We start from the raw sequence: 16,218 nt of genomic DNA, 5'->3' as shown, positions 1-16,218 counted from the left end.
CATGACAGAAATTATATTACAGTGGAGTCCACTTATAACGAGTCCTGAAACAACGAGAAGTCTGTTATAAATACACTGTTCTAAAACCCCTTCTTTATCTTTGTAAATAAAATGCTGCTATTGCGCAATCAGACCGTCACGCGAGTCGTTTATAACGGAATGTTGCTGCTGCTGTGCACAGCGCACAGACCAATTAAACCTATAAAACCTTGCCAGTTGAGAAAGTTGTCGGTGATCCAGCGAAACAAGGAATGGGAGAGCCCACGCGAACCAACAATGAAGGCTGGAGCAAATGAGTGGGGAGGGTGTGGCTTGCGCAGACACAAGCAGAACGCATCGCGTGATAGGCCAGCCCAGTCTAGATTATCTAGGCATACCGTGCCTCTCACTTCTACGGTGCGGGATGGAGAGGTCACAATGCTGTGATAGATAGATGGAGCGAATGTATGACGTGCGCGAGCAGACGCAACGCGCCACAGTGTGTGGTGGGGTGGGGGACAGCACTGCGGGCGAGTTAGCCTAGAGCCAGAGCCCCTTCTCTCTGATCGCCAAGGCCGATTTGTCAACATTGCTAGTACAAGAGAAAGAAACCTGATTCGATTTTTGATCAAGTAAGACCTTGAGATCATGTTGAACAAATCATCATCAGGGGAAATACAAAAAGGAATAAACAGAACACCAAATCATAGATTAGGCCTACTTTACTATTTCCCTTGAATTTATTACTGGATCCCTTGTAACGAGAATCCTGCTATAACGGACATTTTGCGCCGGTCCCCTCCCTCTCGTTATAACAGGATTCCACTGTATTTATAAACACTGAAGCTTAGATCTAGTTCTACATGCACAATAATATTCGCATACACGCATGGCAAGTAAATGAGTTGACTCAACTCTATGAACACAAGCTCATACTCATACTCTCAGACAGATGCACACGCACGTAATCACACTCACAAACACACACAAGCACGCACACCCACACCCACACACACACGCACACACTCACACACACACACACACACACACACTAACCTGTAGGCCAACACATGCATCAAGTGCATAGATTCACGTGCGCACCCGTGCGCGAGCACACATATACAGACACCCACATATTCACAAACACACACACACACACACACACACACACACACACACACACACACACACACACACACTCAGCGTACACACATGCACATGTACACACACTCACATACACACACACACACAAACATGCATACACACACACACTCAGAGTAACAATACGCTAAAATGCGTATAAATACGAGTGTGAGATGTAACTATAACTGTAACTGTAAGGATTTACGCACTGCTTTGCTTTCGGAATCATAACCCCCTGCACTCGTTGTTTTCTCTCGATTGTCTTTGTATGTGAACGTATGTTTACTTGTTATCATATTATGTATTTATTTGTTCGTTTCTTCCAGTGTCATCACATACGATAATGCAAAAAAATATGTGTGTTAACAACAGCTATGATATTACTGATTCTTGTCTAATTATATTATTGTTACAAAAATGTATTTATGCAAATGTAACCACGACATTATTCATCATCATAATATTATATTATGATTATTTCAGTGAAGGTATCCTCATGACTCATGAAGTGTACTATGTTACCATGCTCTTATTAAAAGTTATTGTGTGTAAAGTTTGTTCTGTAATATTTTACGTGTAAGAGCCATTCTCATAAGTGAGTGGAGTTTTGGTTCATTGTGGACAAATAATTAGTACATGTATGATAATATCTCTTTTCAAAAGTGTAATGGATCTGTGGTTGTTGGTTTTTTGGTGGGTTTTTGTTGTTGTTGTTGTTTTTGTTTTTTTTGTGTGTGTACTTCTGGGCTATTTTCCGGCAAACCCCCACCCCACCCTCTTTCCCATAGCTTTTCGTCAGGGTTCCCGCCATGTTACTCACTGAAGCACGAGATCCGTGTACTTCACAGCATGCCTGGGCATTGGAGAGGTAAACGAATTCACATGTGATTGAAATGAAGAAGAGTGGAAGTACGAGTATGTGTGTCTCGAATAGTTGGTAACCCCGGGAAAGGAGAGGGGGGATGGGGGGAGGGGGATAAAAAAAATGTCCAATCACGTTTTTATCGGTATTTTTGCGGTGCTTTATTTGAAAATGTGTATCGTTGTTGTTGTTTGTAGTTTATGTTGTTTATGTTGTTGTTGCTGTTGTTGTTGTTGTCAGTACTGTTAAAAGATTCATACAAGTCCATGTGCACAGCACTATGACCTTGATTCCTTTTCTGATACACATTATCGTACGCTAGTGACAATATTGTGCGAATGCATGAACTATAAAGGAATAGCGTCAAGTGTGCTACGGTAGCCTGCAATCATATTAATGATCATGATTACTATTATCACAACATTATATTATGCTTATATTGGGCCGACTGTGGATGGAAGCCAAATTTGAATAATACATCAGGGTTATCATACTTATTGCAGACTTGCCGTGCTATTTACTAAAATAATTTCACATTTCAGGCACAAGTAACTACATTATGTAGGCTTGCATGGATTGCAGATATCGCCTATACTGCATTATTCTTTTTCACCCTTTCTTAATGAATTAACCAAAACAAAGTTTAAGATTAGGATGTTGGGATATTCGTACATTATTAAAAAGGCAGGGCGCTTAACTAGGAATAATCTGTTTCAGTCTAAACAAGGAGAAGAAGCGCCTAACACGTAGTCACACTGCAGGCTATGATGACTCTCGGCGGGGGGAGGGGGCAGGGGAACTGGGGGGGGGGGGGGTCCAGTTTAAACTAAAATTGTTTTTAACGTTATGTGTGCCTTTGGTTGTAAGAGATACGAGAATATAAGTTAGCTCTTTATCACGTTCTGTAAAGGCTGGTTTAAAAACGGACTACATTTTAATGTATTGAAAGTATTGCCTTTATTATATTTCTATTGGAACGATGAAGCAAAAATAAATTCAAGTTAAGCTAAGCTCTAAATTTGATTTAGTCTTCTCAATGTGGTTTGAATACACATGTATCACTCCATGGATAACAATAGATGTATTATCTTTTGCTCTCTTTGCTGTGAGACTGATGATCACTTCTTTTTTTTTCTTCCTTTAAAAAAAAAAAATCTGGATCGGCTGTTACTGTTAATAATGAGAACGAATGAGCAAAATGGGTATGTGTATTGTAGTTGACAATGTGTATGTGATAGTATCCAAGCAATATTGCACAACACACTGGCTGAATCCATGGAAAAGTCATTGTTTTGTGGTGTTTGCTGTGACGATTAAGGTTGTTTTGAAATCACGTTTGAAGAGTTTTGTTGCTAAGCAACTTCTGCCCACCCACTATTCGTGTTTATAACTGTCAACTCCACAATCTCTACCCCCCATTTCGCGCTATTTATCTCTCCCTATTGCAAAAGATGAGAATATCGTGTGGTAGTGCACCACCACACGACAACGTTCCTCTAGAGCTCTCTGTACAGAAAACAGACAAGCACAATGTTTGTTCTAGTTGATAAAATTATGTCCATAAAAGTAAGCAGGTGTTTTGCCTACCAAACAATGCTCAGTGAGAGTATTTGGATCACTTGACTTCCTGTTTGGAGAGCTGTCGAGACGGAGAAAGAACAGAGTGTGAGCTGCTGCTTTTTATCATTATTATTATCATCATCATCATCATTATTATTATTACAATTATTATTAATATCATTATTAATCGTTTTATCATTATTATTGTTATTAATTTTTGTTTGCTGTTTTTGTTTTTGTTGTGCTCGTCAATATAGCTGGCGATGTAATTGTTAAAGTAGTCTGGGTTTTTTAAAATTGATATTCCTAGTTTTATCATCATTATTGTTACAAGTTGTTAATACGGTTGATTATGTTGTTATTGTTAACATTTTATTATTATTATTATTATTATTATTATTATTATTATTATTACATTAACTGGTAATTAGTTCTTGGTACTTTACTAGTGTTATTTTTAATGTTGCTATTATTATTATTACTATTGTTATTATCATTATTACATGTATTATTATTAATTATTATTATTATTATTATTATTATCATCATCATCATCACCATTACCATTATTCAGCCCTAACCTGTACGTCACCTCTCTCTTCAACTCTATTATAACAAAGCTTGATGATGAGCATATATTATTTCTTCTGTTTATTTAAATATAATTATGCAGAAGTAAATTATCATTGATTTGCTAGATACATGTATTCATTTGCATATGATGTAAAAACCAATACCTTACTATTCTACTTATGACTATTTTGTAACATCATTCATTCATGCCCAGTGCCCTTTTATATATTACACTGAATTTCAGTCTAATGTGTTCGTGTTGCTTACTGTTGGAGGTTACGCAAAAAGGGAAAGGGGGGGGGGGGGGGAGAGCAGAAACAGTATTGTAAGGATTACTGTCCATGTCCATATAAACACAGCAAGGTCGTTTGGGAGGCTGAATTTTCGTGACAAATGTCTATCTCCGATAAGACATAGCCAATTGGGTGGCAGCTTTGAAAAAAAAACAAAAAAACAAAAACAATCCACATTTATAAGAGTTTGTATTTTGGGATTTTAAACCATGGACATCCACACATTAGTCCAGTGTTATGTCAGATGAGCTCCAGTGAACTCCAGAGCCAGATGCTGTGGTGTGTGGTGTGTTCAATTTACTAACACGGAGAATATTCTTAGTGAGGTTTCAAATTTTTTGGCAAATGATTGGTGGCAAATTAATTATTCACGACCCCATCAACACAATTTAGATTATTTTACTATTATTTTTAGGAGGGTAAGTGTTTTACGGCGCTCCAACAGCATAATTTTTTATGAGTGCGCGGGACACACAAAACATTATCAGTTGGTTGGAAATTTTGAATTTTGCGCGGGTGGAGGCCCAAGCCTACTCTTATCGATATTAGACCGGTAAGGGATCTTTAACGTCTGCAACGCGCACAGGGGACTTCAAAGATTTTTCGCATTTCTCTGAGAAAGCTAGGTGTAGATCTTTCCTACAAGAAGATCAGGGGCGTGGCTGAAAGACAACAGTAAGAAGGAGCCAAGGAGTAGCAGTAGAAAGGCTGCAAGAAGTGAAAGAGACAGGAGCCCAAAGGAGAGAGCAAAGGAGGAGCGGGGGAGGGGGCAGAAAGTGAAGATGAAAGCAGACGACAGGACATTGCTAGAGAGCAGGAAAGGAGCTGAAAGGAAACAATTTCAGAGAATAAAATTTCTGTTGCTACCCGGATTTGAACCCGGGACTTTTGAATGAGAGGCGAACACCTTAACCTATAGGCCACGAGAGCTGCATTTAGATCATTTGGCAATTGGGAACTGGGACGCTTCAGCACAACCAGTCAGGGCTCATCCCAGCAAAAAGATGAAAATGATCCATAAAATTAACTTACACATGTAGCGGAGAAGACCAAAATCATCTGTACACCACATGTACATAATACATGTATACACAAATTCCCTGAGGTTGAAATTTAAAAAAAAACAACTAAAAGACAGAACTGTGACAATAAAACATTTTATTTCAAAGGCAGGGGTGGGGGGGAGGGGGCGGGAACACTAAACTCTTTGGTCTGCTGGAGGAAATAAATGCTAAGGAGTAAGGAGCCAGTTTCCAAAAGAGTCAGTACAAACCTTAACAAAACATATTAATAAAAATATATTACATTGTCAACATGCTATGATGAAGGCCTACATTTCATTCATTTATAATCATTCTGACTAAACCAAAAAAGAAACCTTCCTAAATCCATGTTTTTGCCAAAACATGTCAAACTAGATCTAGTTCACAATAATTTCTTTCTCTTAGTTTGAACATTTGCTGATGCATTTGCATAGTTTCATGACATACTGTTTGGCCATCGTATCAGGAAGACCGCAGCTGGTCAGTTGTCATTTTGTGTAAGTCTGATTAAGGCCACTTATATATTGCATGTTGACCATGTGAATTACTGGAATGATTACAACACATTTCGAGTTTGACAAAAAACAAACTTACTATCCAACCAACAAACCACATTAATGTAATAATACAATGCACATAATGCATTGGGTAATGTTTTGTGAGTACTGCTGGATCACTTCAGTTAATAAAAATAAATAGAAAGCAATGTTTCTAAACTGCGGGATAATTATCTCGATGGAATCTGTACATAGTACAAGAACCGCGTCAACACTAAACGCACACAGCAAAATTACAAGATGCATATCCTCCGCACTCTTGAAACTGAAATACATTTTTTTATCCTAAAAGTGAACAAAAAATTATCCTGTAACACCGTACATGGACCAGCACAGAAATGCTGAAACTGAAAGCCATAACAAAAAATATAAACATGTACATGCAAGCAATGCAGTCTGTTCACTGATTCTTTTTTTTTTTGTACGTATGTCTACATGTCCAACCAACATAATCAGTTTGAGAGGGGGGAAAACACCAAGTTTTCAAACTACTAGTGCTTCATGTATGACTGTACACAATCTGTAACTAAAAGTTTAGTACAAGAAAAGATTGAGCATTTCAAAATTTATCTCTCCTCTGTTTGAGATTTTTTTAAAATGACTATACAGTCCAAGCCGGCTTTAAGCACGGTCATCTGGAGAAAGCTTAAGCGTGCTTAAAGCCGAAGCATGCGTAAGTGCGAAGTAGACATAATCCACAGATTTTCATGTAGAAAATTCCACGTGCTATTTCCCTCAGTTTGTAAGTAGGCCTATAGCGGTCCCGCAAAAGTGTGCACTGTTATGATACACAATCAGGATTAATGGGTAGCGAGGGTCAAAGGTGAAATCGCAGCCAGCCTCCCTTTCTCATCTCCCCGACTCTCTTTTTTTGGGGGGGATCGTGTGTAGCTTTGCCCTAGGCCTAGGCTAGATCCTATGTCAGCGCGAACGGCTGTGTGCATCTCTCTGCCTTCCTCTCCGCCCGTGCGAGTGTGTGTGTCCATCACTTGTGTTCTTTGTGTTTCTCTTGACACACTCCACTGTTGCGGTGTAGACTGTGTTCGAACTTCGATGGGTCATCATGAAAATATTGACTGCCTTGTAAATGAAGCGTGCTTGAAGCCGAAGTTACCGTGCTTATAGGCGTGTAATTTATATAGCAAAAATTCGGTAAGAGCCGTTTAGCGTGATTGAGTCCGAAACGTGCTTAAGGCCGGCGTGCTTATAGCCGGCACGGACTGTACAACCTCAATAACACTAGTGGTGACATCTACAGTGTCCCACATTGAGATCTAATCATCTTAGTTCAAGAGTAAATTACTCAGTATACAAAGGGTACAGGCAAAGATTGAGCTAAAAGAATCTTAATCTACGATTATTTCAGAAATGGAACAGAAACAATTTCATCAGCACCGAGGTGATATTACTGTGCGTAGACTGCTAATTATACTTTGTTTTAAGCTTAAACCCATGTCATAAAGCAACAACGTTTTCTGAAAGGAGTGAACTTTCTTGATGTATACAATCTTAGGAACACAAACAACACTCGGGGAAAAGAAAATATGTCTCTCAAAGTAAACAAGGTGTAACTCATGAATCTATCTTGCTACTGTGTAGGCCTCCCAAGATATTACCGAAAGGTGCACTCTTAATAAGGAATACAACAAGTACCAACACACAAGTCACAGACTCCCACTTCTTACATTCATGGGTGTGAGACAACTTTTAAGAAAAACAGTTGATGAAAAATATTTCCAAACGAAATTCACAGAAATCTGTCACAGCCCTTTGAGATAAGCATCTAAAAACTAAAACCAGTAAAAAGATAGAAGAGAAAGTGAAGGATCACAGCAACAAGCACCAAATAAGAAACATAAGATGTTATGGTGCAGAACAATATACAAATACGGGAAAGGCTTATACTAAGAGTTTTAGTTTTAGTAAGAGTTTTTACGGCACTTGCAACACAATAACATCATATAGGTGTCGAAGATTAGAGGTGTTACAAGAGAGTAACAAACAACAAAAAGGAGGAGAGATCATGACGATAGATGTTTGATAGGCTAGGAAAGAAGGAGCAAACCACACCAGAGCACCCACCAACCACCCACTTATATTAATAAGAGATACAATGTAACTATCTTTGCAATAATTTTAACAAAAATATCTAACTTTTCACAATAAGCTTAATGGTCCTTTCAGCAAACATGTGAAGTTATAGATATGGCAAGACTCATTTATCATTTCTTCTGAGAGTTTACACAAAGCTACAAAATATAAATCAGAACCCACTCATATATATATATATATATATATATATATTATATATATATAGATATATATATATATATATATTATTGTACGACTGTATAAAACAATTCATCATTGCTATCCCAAGAAAAATGAGCAACTCCAAAGTCGTTGTCTCAGCTTGTAAAACAAGGTCTGGAGGGATTGCTTATTTCCCTAGCAACAGCGATACAATATCAAAGAGACATGGGATGATGGGTACAGGTCTACTTCCACCCTCCATTAACTCTATCCGTAAGCCCTTGGGTAATTTTGTACCCCCAAGGTTGTATTCTTCACATTTTAGAATACTTTTAGTATGAAGATCTCTTTGAAACTTTCAGTATTTCTCAAAAAATCATTTTGACAGACGGCTATGCAAAGCGTACGGATCAGATTAACGAGTAAATTTCGTCTTTGGAACGTAGTGGCACAGAGTTCCCCAGTCTTATGGATACGATAGTAAAACACAACATACGGATAGGGTTAAGAACTTACTAGACCTACTACACACACCCAGGGTATCTACTCTTTACGATTAGCCTTGATGTCATGTGTGAAAGACAATTGTACCTTTTATTAAAGTGGGGGGCTGAAGTAGACCTTTACCGGATAAAGCAACAGCATGATATTTCTCAATATATGTGTAACGACGTGGTGAAATCAGGCGCTCGTCAATTTTAGGGCTTGTGGTATAATCTTAAAGTTTAAAGCTTGTTCAGTTGTCTTGTTATCACTGACAAAAAATGCCCATCTGTCTCGAAATATTTGAAATAGAAGAAAGATGGGGGGTCGCTTGGTTTCAAAGGAAATATTATAGAGAAAATGGCAGACAAAGTCTGATTATTTTCATAGCTTTGTAGCACATGAAAACTAAAATTTACATTTTTTGTGACTTTAATAGACGTTTTTCAGTAAAATCCACATAGAAATGTGTTCATAATTGGACAACAGTGGTGTTAAGCCAAAAAACAAAAATTGCCAAACTGACAGAAAAATGCTTGATTCTTCGATTTCATTATTTTGACAAGCGCCTGATTTCACCACGCTGCCTCACATATTATCATATGACCTCAAGAAAGTGTATTGAGAGCATGTACAGTACAGCATAATCACAACTCTGCCCCAAAAGCAATTTAAAGGTACAAAATAAGGGAAGGTCATAAGGAAAACTGCTTTATAAAAATAAACATTTAAGTAAGACTTAAATACCCACTGCCTCCAAACAGAGAGAGAGAAGGGGAGTGGGAGGCAGAGAGAAAATTTCGAAGAGGATATTGAATAGGGAGCAAAGAGTATTTCAAGTCTTGTAAATATCAATATGTTGCATTCTTGACAGAAAGCATATAATAATATAAAGCAATAATTATCTTCATTGTGGTTTAAATATAACAGAGCATATTATCAAATGTATTTCATGCAAGGCAAATATTTTCCAATATATTTTAATACCGATACCAAGAGGTTCACTTAAAATTGCCCTTTGAGATATGTTCCAAATTGTACAATGGTTTCTCACCAAAATTATGCATAACCCAGCAATCCCACGCTTAGTGGGAAACACCCCAGAGGAAAGACGGAGATACTCAAAGATATCCCCTGCAAGAGAATTAAACTTGTATGATCTTTAGCATACAAAGCAAAGTGCCATAAAGTCACAGACATTGCTTGATATTTTTTCAAAAGCCTTCACATCATCACAGACAAACCCTTTTTATAAGACCATTTATTTCAACTTTTTCTTTGTGACGTTCAAACAGAAACTGACTTTAAACAAGGTGTTTCCTTCTAAAGCTGCTGCATATCATCTTCAATGCGACCACTTTGATGTAAAGGTCTAGATCGTCTAACAAAAGCTCTACACAAGGAGCATGAGGTAAATATCCTGCTAAAATTCCTAAAGTAAACAGAAAATAGGCATTTCATGTAAAATCTGGGAAGTGAAGTCTGGAAAAGAAATGGTAATAATACAATCTGGAACTGTACATCCTAGAAAAACCTGGTTGCAAAATTACATGGACAAGGGTAGCCAATTTGGCTGGAGTACTGAGAAAGTGGCTTTTCATTATATGTAAAATTAACAGGAAATTGTCTTGTATAAGTATAATGACAGGTTAAACAAGAGGAAGGAAATTTCAGCAAAATAGCCTACTATAGAAGAAAAGTCCGTAAACTTGGACAATTTTAAGTAACAGGACACAATTTCTAAAGGCCAAAAGAGTAAAAGAGCTATACAATCACATGGATATATAAAAGGGGACTCCTGCAGAGAAAAAAGTGTTTCAAGATAGAAAAACAAAAAAACTCAGAACTTCTTTCCTAACTATATCCGAAACCATAAAAAAAAAAATGTTTCTAATTTATAGTGACAATAATGTCTACAGATTTTATTATTCAGAATAAACAAAACATACATATATTTTTGTTTCTTATTATTGCAACATGCCCAAGACAATCAATATCTTTAAGATAACACAAATACATAATCTCAAACCAAATTTTTTAAGACAATCACATGAAAAACTCTATAACAAAAGGCATAACAGTACATGTACTGAAGAATGCTCAAACACAAAACCTACTGGCACCCTGTTCATCCAACTACAAAATTTCTATGCCTTTTCTACCTGGCTTGTTACATGGGTGCTCTGCAGTTTTTATCATTTCACTTATTTAGCTTCAGAGAATCTTGACAGACAAAGTATGTTTTAAAAATCTATATGGGGTCTTTTTTCAAGTTAAGAAGAGCACATCAACACTGTAACAGTAATTTATAGATAGGAATAAAAGACAGATACACTAGAGGAAATAAACGGAAGTTGTACATATCCTCCCCAACACAATATGGGGATCTTAAACTAGACAGACCCAAGAACACCAAGCATCCATAAGAAGGGAAAAACCTTAGGCAAGGCAAATATGGACGAGGAGAAAAAAGCCAACTCTGCATCCTTGAAAAAGTCATCAATCGTAAATATTTCACATGGTAATCCATACAATTTAGATCATTTAAGACGAGGGCTTTTTTCGATCCTACGTGTAGGGGTTAATCTGGGCTGACAGAGATGCAGCATCCCAGCAGAGATAATAAAATTAGCTTCCTAAACTAAAATCTTCTGTACGAAACAGTAAGAGTCCTCTAATTATTACATCACAAACTCTTGTAGGGGCCTATAAGTAATCAGTGCGACACTGAAAGGCTTATAGGGAAGAGACAATAATATGTTTATGACAAAAATAGCACAGAGCTCTGACTCGAGAGCACGTTTAAGCTAAAGTAGAAGCTAAAACCCGTCGTGGCCTAAGCATACACGAATTAAGTTATTGCCCAAAGCTTCCCCCCAAAAATGTAGAAAGTAAGTACAAAGGAATAACAAAGTGTATGACAAAATAAACCCTGGACACAACAACAGTTTCTTTCCCAATCAGAAATCCGAAAATTTCAAGAACTGACTACCAAGATATGGGTTCGAAACAATTTAGCACTGCAACACAATAATGGCCGTCTAGTGCAACAACAACAAAAATACACAGACACACACACACAGAAGCAAGAGACAAAAAGAAAGTATGTATGAACAACCAAAGTATATCCTCTAACAACCTGCATGAGCAGTCAAAAGGGCAGAAGTGTTGTCAGAATCGAAAAAAATCATGTGCATCAAGAACGGGAAAAAATTCTTAATAACAATAAACAGTGACAGCAATGAACCAATGGACACCTTGGTCCACCTTCAACAACATGGCATCGGAGAATAAAGGGCATGAACCCAAAAGACTGCTGGGCTTACAGCAACAACAAACAACAACAACAACACAGGGCAAAGCAATAAAAAAGCACCATATATATTTAAAATCACTTTTGATTTTGATCACTCAACACAAAAAAACAAATACAACAATTCACAACAAAACGGCTTGCAATTCCGCAGTCTTTTTCAAAGTTTTGAATCTGTTACATACACTTACTTATTGCATCTCAAACATTAGCACAACCCACAGCTCTTTTAGAAAAAAATCGCTTTTTAGGCGTGTGTTAAGTCTGTGTCAGCGATCCTGGCTCTGCGTAATCCTACCACAAGTCAATATTCATCCACCTTGTAACAGGTGAAGTCATAAGCCTTGGCTTTGAATCACCAGATGCTCACACATGTGCAAACAGAAAAAACATTCAATCTGATAAATGTATACAAAAAAGACAATTCATTTACACTTCAAGCAAAACACATAAATGTCATAAAACAAAATATAACTTTTGCTTAGTCGATTTGATGCTGTTGACATTTGTTGTCCTATGTTGTTAATGCTTTACTCCACACAAGAGAAAACATGTCAAAAGAGGAACATACTGTTTTCTGTCTAGTAGCTAATCTGAAGGAAATTTTCTTAATTCTCTAAAAACTGAATCCAATAAACAGGAGCAGCGAAGCCCCTTATCTGAGAACCAAATCACATAGTCTGAGCATAACGGATGCCATGGAGTATTATTTTCTGAATGTCTCCCGTACGTAAAGGATAAGGGTACAGCACTTATGTCCATTTTACTGTGTTGCCATTCTTCATTATAGTCAAACCAACAGCAGTCAGGTCTCCCACAAAAGTCAAAATAAGGCAATGTTAGTTAACAAGGAAGAACAGAGCCCTGTGCCACTGATCACAAAGGTACAAACCTGTATGTATCTAATTTATTCTTGCAGAAGCTACTAGCCATTTACTTCTGGAGCAAGTTACAATCACAAAGCAGATAGAAAGACAAGAACAAACACGTTTTGAGCATGTCAGCATTCTCTTATGCCAGCACTCAAACCCATGACACTCAAATGCAAAAGGATAAGGATAAAGGTTTTTGCCACAACAATTTTTTAAAAGTTTGAAAAGGACAATAATTATTGACATTTAATCATTTAAGTATCTTAACTCATCAAGAGCAAAAATTTCTCTACTTTTCACACTAAAGCCAAATTATCATAATAAACATCCTTAAGGACCTTATAAATCCATTTTTATTAAGATAATACATTTATATGAGAAATGCGTAGCTAAACAGAACTGATTAGGACATAAACACTGATAATTTATACTGGAGGGACGTAACAGTACCGTTACTCAGTCATTTCCACCATTTGCATCATGCCCACACAAAAAAATAATGCTAGTTACACAACATTTCATTTGACTATGGCCCAACAGTAATCGGGCTCTTCATAGTAGCCCATGAGAAGACAGTCGTGTTGCGAGTATGCGGGGTGGGAGTGGTCGTAATGGTTGGTGCTGGCAACTCCGTTTTGAAGATGAAGATGTCGGAGCTGATGCATTGCCACAGAATCACACCACAGATGAGCAGGATAAACCAGAACTTTTCGCTGCCCTGTGAATCACAATATTGAACACTTTATTAATTCAAGAGACAGCCAGATACTCTATTAGTTTTTCAGAGAAGAAAAGAGTGTTTTGAAGTGTTATACTGTGGGGGAGAAAGATGATTTTAAAAAAGATTATAGAACCCACTTTCAAAACTGGATATGCACTATTAAAAAGCAGTCTGTTATTAGTATTAATACTCCGGTATCCTTTCTGTACAAAGACCCACAAAAGACTCAGGACTTAATAGCATCTCTCTCTCTCTCTCTCTTTCTCAAATCACGAGTTCATACCCATTTTACTAACTCAGGATAAAGTAAATAAAACTTTTCACATTTTTGTTTTTTTCCTTCTAGCCAATCTTTACATATAGTGGGGCGGTTTAGCACAAAAATTTTAAAGGATTGTGCATTTTGTGATACAAGCACCAAATTTGGCACAGATGTACATTAATATATTGCAAACATTTTTAGATATTGGGCCACTCGGATTTCTCTCTTTATGGCCGCCATATTGGATTTCAAAATGGCCGCCATTTGAAATCTACATTTGCGATTATCTCTGAGTCAAATGCTATTGACTTCATTTTGGAGTCTAAATGTATGTTTTTGGGGGCAAGGAATCCAATGGTTACAATCTACATAGCGTATTTGTACTAATGGGCCGCCATATTGGATTTCAAAATGGCCGCCATTTGAAATCTACTTTTGCGAGTATCTCTGGGTCAAATGCTGCTACTGACTTCATTTTGGTGTCTAAACGCATGTTTTGGGGGGCAAGGAATCCTATGATACCAATTTCATAATCCAATGCACAATCTAATGCACAATTCTAATGCACAAACCTAAATCAAAGACACAAATCTAAAATTCTAATGCACAAATCTATTCCAGTGCACAATTCAATGCACAATCCAACGGTACCAATTTCAACGTAATGTTATCTTTCACACTCTGTTTTATAAAATGATCTAGGAAAATAATAGATTGAACACGATACTTTGAAAAGAATGATTATATGAAAGCATGTTGATTGATAGATTGAGTGTGTGTTTTACGGCACTATCGACACAATTTTGAAAGCATGTTAAATGGGCGAAAAAGTCTTAAGTCTGTAAATGTCGTAGGTACAATTCTAGCATGCTACATGGTCTAATTTCTGAGGCTAGTTGTATATTGACATTCTTCAATGGTCTGGTATTTGAGGCTAGGTAGATATCGGTACTGAAGATGCATGTACATAAACAGTGTCATGTTAACAAGTTCACACTGCCACAAGTACATGTATGTTGTGGACTCATCGTCCTGTGCAGTCCCCTTCACACACACAGAGGGCAGTCTTCTTACTTTTGCAGAGCCTCACACACCATAAATGGCACTTGCAAGAAACCAGCTCATTGCAGCTGTGAGCTGCTTTGGGTAGCCTGGTCCAGTACGGTGTGTATTGTCCTCCAGTCATTGACCAGCCCAAGTTGTTTTGTGGAGGGAGCTCTGGTGCTGGCAAAAGTATCTGACCCCACACATTTCCACCTCAATACACTCCCCTCTTGACATGTTCCTCTAAAGCTGCCTACGTTGGAAGGATCAGCTGCACATCGTTCTTCCTTGCGAAGAGTTTCCTCCTGCCCGTGTCATTGTCCGTGCATTTGCTGGTTCGATCATACAACAGGATCACGAACCTCTTGATGATTGACATTGCATCGCTTGGTATGTCACGTAGTGCAAAGGACTCCAGCAGCAGCGCTTCAGTGAGTTCTGGCAGTACCATCCAGACTGCCCACGCAGTCTTCTTGCTATATGGGATGAAGATCTTAGGAGCATACTCTTCAAATGTCTTTAATATAATGCTGCCAATCTGGGCGATAGCTGCTCCATCAAGAACTATACAGCTAGTGACAGGAGTCTCTGTCTTGGCGTCGAAGATTTCTTCAAAGCCTGTGATGAAATCATTCTTAGTACAAGTGAAGAGGTTTCCACCAGCAGACAGTGCAGGAGGACATGCCTGGTTCTTGTGACGAAAGAACTCCTCAAGGTTTCCACCCCTCGTCTGCCAGCCAATGTACAGGCGTGCGACGAGTTCATGGTCATTTTTGACAGAGGCAAACTGTTCCTAACATTCATTCTTGTTTCTTGGAGTGGAAGTGCTGAATACCTTCAGCTTTGTCACGAGGAATTGGGTCGTCCACTGCCTTTGTTCTGTCCAACAGACACTCTCTGGTGACAACCTCGGGCTGCTCTTGCCCAATCCTCTTTGCTTTCATCACGGTCTCCACGGCAGAAGGATCTGCGATATCGTATGTGTCCAGTATGACTAGATCCTGACTCTCCTCCTCGAATGGGTTGCCCATCTCCTTTATGATACCGACGAGACAGCGAATCTCTTTCACAAATGAGGCATGTACACTTAGCGTCTGATCATGATGACGTGTGTCTGCTGTTTTCTTGTTGTCTCCAGTATTGGTTCCTGTCCTGGAATTCTTCGATCACCCTAACAATTTCTGGTCTTGAAACCATCCAGCGACGAAGGGCACTAGGATTGTCAGTTAGCCCAACTGCGCCATCGTTTCCGTTGATGCA

The 16,218-nt window shown here is 38.1% G+C and overlaps 1 protein-coding gene across 1 annotated transcript in view; it reads right to left on the bottom strand.

The window, feature by feature from the left end:
* Nucleotides 1-10,639: 10,639 nt before the first annotated feature.
* The window catches only part of LOC101858699, a 21,131-nt gene continuing 15,552 nt past the window's right edge, over nucleotides 10,640-16,218 (bottom strand). Inside the window, exon 6 of the mRNA XM_005094670.3 lies at nucleotides 10,640-13,649. Coding sequence (XP_005094727.1) covers nucleotides 13,458-13,649 — 192 coding nt within the window. The 3' untranslated portion in view covers nucleotides 10,640-13,457. The remainder of the gene's footprint in view (nucleotides 13,650-16,218) is intronic.

This window comes from Aplysia californica, unplaced genomic scaffold, assembly GCF_000002075.1.
Source record: "Aplysia californica isolate F4 #8 unplaced genomic scaffold, AplCal3.0 scaffold00087, whole genome shotgun sequence".
NCBI classification, from domain to species: Eukaryota; Metazoa; Mollusca; class Gastropoda; order Aplysiida; family Aplysiidae; genus Aplysia; species Aplysia californica.
The sequence above is the reverse complement of the archived record's forward strand: the minus strand, read 5'-3'. Positions and strand labels throughout refer to the sequence as shown.